Source organism: Ostrea edulis, chromosome 1, assembly GCF_947568905.1.
Source record: "Ostrea edulis chromosome 1, xbOstEdul1.1, whole genome shotgun sequence".
Taxonomy (NCBI): Eukaryota; Metazoa; Mollusca; class Bivalvia; order Ostreida; family Ostreidae; genus Ostrea; species Ostrea edulis.
The window spans coordinates 59,953,471-59,964,596 of record NC_079164.1 but is presented as its reverse complement, the minus strand read 5'-3'; the positions used below and the strand labels follow the sequence as shown (position 1 = coordinate 59,964,596).

The 11,126-nt window shown below is 36.0% G+C and overlaps 1 protein-coding gene across 4 annotated transcripts in view; it reads left to right on the top strand.

The window, feature by feature from the left end:
- Window positions 1–11,126, top strand: part of LOC125649337 (septin-2-like) — a 45,442-nt gene that overhangs the window by 15,751 nt on the left and 18,565 nt on the right. For all 4 annotated transcript variants that reach the window (XM_048876810.2, XM_048876801.2, XM_048876795.2 and 1 more), the window contains exons 4-6: window positions 1,023–1,146; window positions 4,766–4,900; window positions 5,225–5,342. In XM_048876810.2, coding sequence (XP_048732767.2) covers window positions 1,023–1,146; window positions 4,766–4,900; window positions 5,225–5,342 — 377 coding nt within the window. The remainder of the gene's footprint in view (window positions 1–1,022; window positions 1,147–4,765; window positions 4,901–5,224; window positions 5,343–11,126) is intronic.

The following is an 11,126-nucleotide window of genomic DNA, read 5'->3' as shown; positions in this document are numbered from 1 at the left end:
GAGATTTATATGAATGCTTTCTGACATAGTGCAGATTCAAGTTTGTGAAAATTATGGCCCCCGGGGGTCGGATGGGGCCACAATAGGGGATCAAAGTTTTACATACAAATATATAGGAAAAATCTTGAAAAATCTTCTTCTCAAGAACCACTGAGCCAGAAAAGCTGAGATTTATATGAAAGCTTCCTGATATAGTGCAGATTCCAGTTTGTGAAAATTGTGGCCCCTGGGGGTCGGATGGGGCCACAATAGGGGATCAAAGTTTTACATACAAATATATAGGAAAAATCTTCTTCTCAAGAACCACTGAGCCAGAAAGATTTATATGAAAGCTTTCTGACATAGTGCAGCTTCAATTTTGTGAAAATTATGGCCCCCGGGGTTCGGATGGGGCCACAATAGGGGATCAAAGTTTTACATACAAATGTATAGAGAAAATCTTTAAAAATCTTCTTCTCAAGAACCACTAAGCCAGAAAAGCTTACATGAAAGCTTCCTGACATAATGCAGATTGAAGTTTGTTAACATCCTGGCTGCCGGGGGTCGGATGGGGCCACAATAGGGGATCAAAGTTTTACATACAAATAAATAGGAAAAATCGTCTTCTCAAGAACCACTGAGCCAGAAAAGCTGATATTTACATGAAAGCTTTCTGACATAGTGCAGATTCAAGTTTGTTCAAATCATTGCCCCTGGTGGTAGGATGGGGCCACAAGGGGGAGATCAAAGTTTTACATACAAATATTTAGGAAAAATCTTTAAAAATCTTTTTCTCAAGAACCATTGGGCCAAAGAAGTTCACACTTACATGAAGCTTTCTGACATAGTGTAGATTCAAGTTTGCAAAAACCATAGCCTCCAGAGGTAGGTTGGAGCCATGATAGGGACTACGGTTTTACATGCAAATATGTATGGAAAATCTTCTGATATGGACCAAGGTGAGCGATGTGGCCCATGGGCATCTTGTTTTTTTGGGGGGGTATCAAGTGAACTTAACCTTCATTTAATTGATCTGTTTACAGAGAAGATTTCGCAGACAGTGAAGATTGATGCATCCACTGTCGAGATTGAGGAGCGTGGCGTCAAACTGAGGCTGACGGTTGTGGACACACCTGGATTTGGGGATTCCCTCAACTCTCAGGACTGGTAAAATCTCTAAATATAGTTTGTTGAATGTTCCATGAATCCTGTCAATTTCCAGGAATGTTCACTTCACCTGAGCTCTAGTGAGCTTTTCTGATCACTTTTTTTCTGCAGTCTGTCCATCCATCCATAAACTTTTAACATTTCTGACTTTTTCTCCAGAACCAAAGGGTTAATTTCAGGCACAAAGCATGTTTAGGTAAAGAACATTCAAGTTTGTTCAAATAAAGTGTCATGCCCTTTTTGAAGTGGCGATGATTAAGAATTAGTTAAAATCTTGTGGTATCTTTTAGAATTACTAGACCAATTTTAATCAAACTTGGCATAAATCATCCTTGGGTAAAGGGCAAATGAAGGATCATGCATTCTTCTAAAAAGAGATAATCAAGAAAAGGCAAAAAAAAGGATGGGGTCATTTAGAAATCTTTTCATAAATAACAGGGCTATGATTACTCATATTAATTAATATGCAAACATCCCCAAGTAGTGCTAATTCAAGTTTGTTTGAATTTTGGTCCCCGGGGATTGGATGAGGCCACAATAGGGGATCAAACAAAAGTTTACATGGGAATATAGCTGAAAAATCTTTTCAATAACAGTAGGACCATGAATTTTCATATCTATATGCAAGTATCCCCAGGTAGTGCATATTGAATATTGAAGTTTGTTCAAATCATGACCAGGCAACGAAATTACGGGGAAATACTCGCTAAGTGCGAGTTAAAAATTGAAATTACGAGTAAAAAATCACAAGTGATGGCAGCTTTTTGCGAGTGAAAAAAAAGAAAGATCTTTTTTCCGGATTTCCTCGGTTTATTGGCTGTACTTTGGCGTTTACAATAATTTTGTCTTGTGCATAGAAACGCATTACAGAATGAATATACAAGTATTGGAAAAAGTAAACGTGGATCGAATAAATAACTAAGGCCTTCATCTTAGTCAGTGATGTCGAAGATGGCCTACTTCAAGCACACTTCAGGCGTATCGGTGATGTCTGATTTAAATAGCAAGCATGTTGATCTCGTCCGTGTCTACATGAAACAACACATGACAGTGGTAGTGTCACCATTTCACGTGGTGTCCTTCTGTACTCTATAGTCAAACACTTCGAGGTCGCGAGTTTTTTTTTTCAACTTGAATTTTTTTGATGAAATTTCCAAAAGTTTTGAACATATAGTTTGAATTGGCGCAAACAGTCTTCAAGATTTCAATCCACTTGATGTTGTAAATAGGTGGTAGATCTCTGGACAGCAAGTACACTGCACAAGTGTATTCTATGACCCTCACCATGCACCATGTATGTTGGCTGATAATTCATTGAATTTTAAATGAAAGAATTCTCAATCTTATTTTTATTAATGCACTTTAAAGAAGATTTTAAAAGATTTTCCCTATATTTTGGTAAAGAGACATGCTTGTTTTCTTAAATTCCTGTAAACAGCAATCGATTGAAAAATGCTAGTAAAAGCTCAATTTCGCCAGTTGGAAAATAATCCACTAGCTAAAATTTGTTAGTAGTGAAAAAAGTTAATTTCGATCCCTGATGACTCCCGGAAATATGATGGGGTCACAATAGAGGATATATAGGAAAAATCTTCTCAAGAACAGCAGGACTATGATTACTCATATTAATATGCAAGCATCCGCAGGAAGTGCTGTTTTAAGTTTGTTAGCTCACCTGAGCTGAAAACTCAAGTGAGCTTTTCTGATCGCCTGTTGTCCGTCATCTGTCTGTACACTTTTTACATTTTCGACTTCTTCTCCAGAACCACTGGGCCAATTTCAACCAAACTTGGCCAAAAGCATCCTTGGATGAAGGGCTTTCAAGTTTGTTCAAATGAAGGGCCATGCCCCCCTTCAAACTGGAGATAATCACAAAAATGCAAAAAATAGGGTGGGGTCATTTCAATATCTTCTCAAAAAAACCACTGGGTGAGAAGAGCTAAAATTTACATGAAAGTTTCCTGACCTAGTGCAAATTCAAGTTTGTCAAAATCATGGCCCCTGGGGGTAGGATGGGGCCACAATAGGGGATCAAATTTTTACATACAAATATATAGGACATTTTTTTTATAATCTTCTTCTCAAGAACCACTTAGCCAGAAAAGCTGATATTTACATGAAAGCTTCCTGACATAGTGCAGATTCAAGTTTATTTAAATCATGTCCCCCAGGGGTAGGATGGGGCCACAATAGGGGACCGAAGTTTTACATACAAATATATAGGGAAAATCTTTAAAAATCTTTTTCTCAAGAACCACTTAGACAGAAAAGCTGATATTTTCATGAAAGCTTCCTGACATAGTGCAGATTCAAGTTGGTTTAAATCATGGCCCCCGGGTTTAAGTTGAGGCGACAATAGGGGATCATAGTTTTACATACAAATATATAGGGGAAAGCTTTAAAAATCTTCTCCTGAGCCAGAAAAGCTGAGATTAACATGAAAGCTTTCTAACAAAGTGCAGATTCAAGTTTGCTAAAATCAAACCCCTGGGGCTAGGATGGGGCCTCAATAGGGTATCAAAGTTTTACATAACTAATAAATAGGAAAAAAAATATTTAAAATTTTTCTCCTTAATAACCATTGGGCCAAAGAAGTTTACATTTACACAAAAGCTTCCTGACAGTACAGATTCAAGTTTGTCAATATCATGGTCCCAAGGGGTAAGATGGGGCCAAAGTAGGGGGTCAAAATTTTACATACAAATATATAGGGAAAATCATTGAAAATCTTCTTCTGAAAAATCACTGAGCCAGAAAAGTTTGTTTGTACATGAAAGCTTCCTGACAAAGTGTAGATTCAAGTTTATAAAAATCATGGTCCACGGAAGTAGGTTGGGGCCACAATAGGGATCAAAGTTTTACATGCAAATATATAGGAAAAATCTTTAGATATGAGCCAAGGTGACTCAGGTGAGCGATGTGGTCCATGGGCCTCTTGTTCAAATTGTGGTTCCTTGGGAAGGGTGTGGCCACAAAAGGGTATCAAAGTTTTACAAGGGAATAATTATATAAATAAACATCTTTCAAAATCTTTTCAAGAAAGCATGGCTATGATTAATCATATTAATATGCCAGTATCTACAGGTAGTGCACATCAAATTTGCTCAACCCAGGGGTTGGAGATCAAAGTTTTATATGGGAATATACAAAAAATTTAATTAAACAATTCTTTTTCAACAGTAAAATCACACTAAATCATGAAAATGCAAATATTCCTAAATTGGGTGGATTCAATTCTTTTTTATGTCCCAGTGATTAATGTCCGGGATATGGGGTGGGGTGTATTTTTTTTATGTCCCAGTGATTAATGTCTGGGGGATGGGGTGGGGTGTATTTTTTTTAGTCCTGTCTATCTGTTTGAAACTTGAACCTTGCTCATAACTTTTGAATGATAAGTGATAGGGATCTCATATTTCACATGTGTATTCCTTGTGACAAGACCTTTCTTTTGGTACCAAAGTTTTTGACCTTGTTACCTTTTGAGTTTTACCTACTTTTAAGAAAACCTAACCCAGGTAATATTTCCTGGACTATTTAAAGTAAGGCTCTCATATTTTGTATATAGATTCCTTATAGCAAGACCTTTGCTAAATATTTGTTTTTTGGGTTATTGTTGCAGTTTTAAGCCCATTATCCAGTATATCGATAGTCAGTTTGAGCGTTACTTGGAAGACGAGAGCGGATTAAACAGGCGACATATTGTCGACAATCGTGTTCATTGCTGTTTCTATTTCATCAACCCATCAGGCCACGGGTAAGTAAAGGAAAACAATTAAAAACAAGAACTTCTAGGAGATGTGTAAGAGTGTAGTTTCATGTTTATTAACCCTCAAGAAGAAAATGTGAGGAGAATATTGATGAAAGGGGTAAAAGTACATGTACCTCAGATTCAGGAAACTGCATATCAATATCTTAAAATGGTGAGGGCTGACAGATTACTGAAATAAAAAATTCTTGATTAAAACTCCAGATATGTAGAATGGTCCTTAAGGGTTAGTGATATGAATACTGAGCAAGACATCAGTGTCGGAACATTTTGCGATTAATGCCAGGATGATTTGAATGGTTGTCTTTTCAGGTTACGTCCACTCGACATTTCATTCATGAAAGCAGTTCATCACAAAGTCAACATAGTCCCCGTCATTGCCAAGGCTGACACATTGACTCAGCAGGAGTGTAAACAGCTGAAAAGGAAGGTCAGTATGTCTGGTTTACATGTAGTTTAGTCTGGTTTATATGGTTTGTGTTCAGCTTAAGAGAAATGTCAGTATCACTGGTATTAAACTGATGTACGTAACTGCAGTTACGTACATCCCAAGATGGCGGAAGAAGAAACGGGTAATTTTTCAATTTAGATTATATCTTATCCTATCAACTATTCAGTGATATTAATTAGTCAAGTTTGTGTATTTCTTTACGCTTTATAGTTCAGAATGGTAAAATCTGTTTGTTTCTCCTGAATGGACGAGTTAAACTTGTGTGTAAAAACACATGTGATGTACGTAACTCATTAAAATATTTTTGGTTGATGTACGTAATTTTCCTATATGATGTACGTAACTGTGCAATTCACTCGTAGTTCGACAAAGCCTAAAGCTTGCTTTCTAAGCAGCTAGCTAAACTAGCAGATAAGTAATGCACATACTTTGTGGCAGAGAAAGAATGCCTTTAGCGATAAAAAAAAACAACCTCATTTGATAACCTCTTGAGATATTTGATACGAAAAGAAGCTGCACACAGGGAAGGGGGGGGGGGGGGTATTACTTCAAATTTTGTACCATTTAAAGACTATGCCTATTCTTGGGAGGACAAATTTTGAATTTTGGTGTCTTTTGGAGGTCCAACAAAAATCAAAACCGTAGTATTTCTGTCGGGGGGGGGGGGGGGGGGGGGGGGTAAAATGGATGTTTTGGGGTTGGTTTTCTTGTTATTTTGAAGGGGTTAAAAATTTAAAGGAGAAATTTACATCATTATCATTAACTTGTATGAATGTTTCACAAGCTTAGAAGATCTTGATTTTAAGATGTTTTATATTTTTCAGGTTATGTAGATTTTCAGTAATTCTTTATTATTATTTTTTTGGGGGGGGGGGGGGATGTGCATAGATATTTGGGGGATGTTTTTACCAGGTATTTCTTTAGAATACGTTGACAAACATGATTTGTTTGGTATTCTTTTGCTGCAATACTACGTAGACTCAATTACTCTGCTGGAATTAACTCTCCTGGAAATTTTTCATGTGATCTTCAGAGCTCCAGAGTCTGTTTTATCCGAGTACAATTAATACCAATTAATTACCTTCAATATATTATTTAAATATCATTTCACGCGTTCTTATCTGCATATGCATGATATACATAAGTGTTGTAACAGATCGAAATTTTCATATTTCTTCATATAAAATTACATTTTTTCAACAATAACAAAATCTGTTGATAGCCATTTTCATCCGATTTTTGTGAACATTCTTATTGTGAAATTCAGAAATATATCTAATTTCACTGTTTAATGTTGAAATATTTTTATTACTAATGCTATAACTTATAGCATTATAGGTACTACATCATAGATATGAAAGAACGTTCCTAAATCTTCTTAAAAGAGCTTAAATTGAAAGTTTGATTTGATGGCATGTTGGTAGCATTATCTAACATGTGATTTTTATTGATGAAGGCATTCTATCGGGCTTTTTGAATGAACAAATGAATAAAAGTTTAACGGAGATCTTTTGAGTTACGTACATCTTTAATGTGCAAATCGGAAAGTTACGTACATCATATTGTGAAAGTTACGTACATCAATCTACGTATTTCAAATACCGATTACAGCAAATTCAGGACAGTATCATGAAGACTTTGGGTACAATTGTGAACTATTGATATAAATAGACATCCTCTTTCATGAAGTGTATTTCACTTTGCTTTCTAAAAGACAAAAATATCGCTATTCTAATTTACCCGTTTCTTCTTCCGCCATCTTGGGATGTACGTAACTGCAGTTACGTACATCAGTTTGATACCAGTGAGTATGTCTGGTTTAGTCTGGTTTATGTGGTCCGTGTTCAGCTTGAGAGGAATGTCAGTATGTCTGGTTTGTGTTCAGCTGGAGAGGAATGTCAGTGTGTTTGGTTTAATCTGGTTTATGTGGTCTGTGTTCAGCTTGAGAGGAATATCAGTATGTCTGGTTTATGTGGTTTGTGTTCAGCTGGAGAGGAATGTCAGTGTGTTTGGTTTAATCTGGTTTATGTGGTCTGTGTTCAGGTTAAGAGGAAGGCCAATTTGTCTGGTTTATGTGGTTTGTGTTCAACTTGAGATGTAAGGTCAATATGTCAGGTTTAGTCTGATATACATATGATTTATTGAGATGTAAGGTCAATATGTCAGGTTTAGTCTGATATACATATGATTTATTGAGATGTAAGGTCAATATGTCAGGTTTAGTCTGATATACATAGATGTAAAGTCAATATGTCAGGTTTAGTCTGATATACATATGATTTATTGAGATGTAAGGTCAATATGTCAGGTTTAGTCTGATATACATAGATGTAAGGTCAATATGTCAGGTTTAGTCTGATATACATATGATTTATTAGCTCTTCTGAGCCAAAGGCTCAAAGAGCTAATGCTATGGCCATTTGTGCGGTGTGCGTAAACTTTTTAGAAAAAGGGCTATAACTCAAGAACCCCTTGGCCAATTTCTTTCAAATTTGGTACAGGGTATCATTGGCCCAAGGGCTTTCATACATACTAAATAAAGGGATGTGACCCTTTAACAAGGGGAGATAATCAGGAAAATACAAACAAAAGTAGTGGTTGGTAAAAAATCTTCTTCTCAAGAACCACAGGGCAGATTATCACCAAACTTACACATAAGGATGAGGATATGTTGTAGATTAAAAATTGTTCAAGGGATTACCCTGGGGCAAAGGGCGTGGTCTCAAGGTCACTTCAAAGTTGACCTAAATTTAAATTTTTTTTAAATTCCTTAAATCTTAGATATTTTAGCCATTATAAGGACTAGGATCATCAAATTTTGACAGTTGATGCATCTTAGGACCTTTTGTCAAGTTGTCTCAAAAGTAGGTCACGGTGACCTACTTTTTGAATTTTGCAGGTATTTATTTTAAAATTAATTTTGATGCATATCTTGGACACTTTGAAGCCTATGATCATCAAAACTTGTCAGTTGGTGGATCATGGGACTTTGAAATGCGTCAACTGAAAAATAGGTCACCGTGACCTACTTTCTGAATTTTATGGCTTATCATTTATAGATATATTTTAAGTTGTTATTTCAAATACCGAGAGGTTTAGAATCATCAAATCTTGTAAGTTGATGCATCTTGAGGCCTTGAAACATATTTATAAAAAAGTAGGTCACAGTGACCTACTTTTTGAATTTTGCAGATATTCAAATTTCACATTTTCAATTTTAGATGCATATTTTGGGCACTGTAAAACCTAGGATCATCAAACTTTGTCAGTTGATGCGTCTTCGTCTTCGGTTTGTGTCGACCAAAAAGTAGGTCACCGTGACCTACTTTTGGTATTTGACAGCTAAATTACTATATTTCAGACACTATTTGACCTACAATCATCAAACTTTGACAGTTGATGCATCTTGAGTCAACGGAGTGTGTCGACCAAAAAGTAGGTCACCTTGACCTACTTTTGGAATTTGACGGCTATATTTATATATTTCAGATACTATTTGACCTACAGTCATCAAACTTTGTCAGTTGATGGGTCTTGCATGTTCGGAGTTCGATGACCAAAAAGTAGGTCACCATGACCTACGATTGGAATTTGACAGCTATATTTCAATATTCAGATACTAATTGGCTTAAAATCATCAAACTTTGTCAGTTGATATTTCTTGGGTTCTCAAAATGTGTAAACCAAAAAGTTGGTCACATTCACCTACTTTTTTTGAATTCTTAGGATTTAACTAAAGATTTAGAATGCTAAGAGGCTAAGAATAGAAATGTTGGGGTTGTACAATTTATCAGAAGAGCGATTCTAGGCCCTTGGGCCTCTTGTTCCTGTTTATATGGTTGTAATGTCAGCATGTCTGGTTTAGTCTGGTCAGTGTGTTCCGTTTTCAGCGTGAGAATTATGTCAGTATGTCTGGTTTAGTCTGGTCAATGTGTTCCGTTTTCAGCTTGAGAATTATGTCTTGTTTAGTGTGGTCAATGTACAGTGAAACTTCTCTAAACCGGCCGGCTCTCGGACCGTAAAAAACGGCCGGTTTAGAGGGATGGCCGGTATACCGAGAATTTAGCAATTATAGACGTTTTATCTCAATATTCACAAAGTAGGTACTGTTCACTTTGATCTGGTGATCTATGATCAATTATCGGTGGAGATTAAATAAGTCCGCTTGTACCTAAAGGTAATTATGAATTACAAAAAATATTCTCGCTGAAATCATCTAATTTAAAACTGAAAATCTATAACAGGATACATAAAGAAAACACAGAGGCCTATTATTGGAATTCCTCTTACCTATAAAAACTCTGTTTACATTCACCGCTTATGTCATTAACAATTTTGTTTTGACGTTTTTAAAAAGTACAGTAGTAAATATGAAATTATAATTTGAATATTTCTTTGGAATTTTAAGTGTATGGAAACCAAGAAAATTAATCTATCTTTTAATAATTATCATTAACTGTCATGGGCTTGTTCTTTATTAACTACTGCTTATATCCATACGATAGTGTGGTGCAAAAATATGGCGTTTGATACTGTATTCATTCATTATGTTCCTAACTGTTTTTTACATTTTGTACTGAACTTGGAAGGGTCTCTTGGATTAGCTAAGTGCCAATTAACACCCTTGTGAGCACAGGTAAACAATAGAAATTAAAGAGGTCACTAGTGTTTTTCACCTGGCCAGTCTGTCAGTCAATTTGCACACCTGGACGATATTGATCAATCTCTGGCCAAACTTTTCTTGTCTTCAAAAAGTGGCCGGTATGTTAAGGGTAAATTACACATGTTTGTTAACAAATGTACTTTCAAAAGTGGCTGATGTCCGGTTTACAGGGGTGGCCGGTTTTGTAAGACTTTCTTTATAAGGAAATGTTAAGATTTCTGCCTGGACTTTGAAAATCGGCCGATATTCAGGGAGAACCGGTTTCTTGAGGGGCCGGTTTGGAGAAGTTTCACTGTATTCCGTTTTCAGCTTGAGAATTATGTCAATATGTCTGGTTTAGTCTGTCAATGTGGTCCGTTTTCAGCTGGAGAATTATGTCAATATGTCTGTGTGGTTCAGCTGTACACAAAGTGGAGAGGAATCTCATCCAATTTTACTAGACCCCCACTCCTGATATCTGTAGTTTGAATGCTTTTGGGTTTTGATTTTTTTATTTTAGCACAAATGCACACAGAAAAAAAAAAATTGGTAAGATTGGTGATAAAAAGATTAAGTCATTGAATTTAAAATTGAATTTAACTCAATGAGCTTAAACTAATGCTGAATGTTATGTACACATTGGAAATATGCCTCTGGCTTATTGGACAGCACTTACAAAAATGCAAAAAAGCTTGTACAATGCTTTTGAACAAAGTCTCTAGGTATGCTAACATTTTTTCGTACATTTCACAATATACAGGTAATTTTGGGAAGAGGTTCATATTTTGCAGTAAGAATGAGCACATTTTGAAATAATTAAACAGATCCTAAAACCTCAAGTGAGGATGTTTTAGTTGGATATCTGCCGACACAAGTGGGGTTTATTTAAGAAAGTCAGAAGATCCAATTACATATGTAATAACGTGGTTTTATATCTGTGTAAATATAACTGTGACATTTGTCAGTTTTTGACAATGATCAGCTGTCTACACTCCTCCCATGCTCGGTGTAATGACTAAATTTTGTGCTCTTTTCATCTGATTCAGTTGAAATATAATGCTCTAGTGATCAGCAGTTCTCTGCAATTATTTGTCAATAAAAGTTTGTTAATTGGGAAAGGG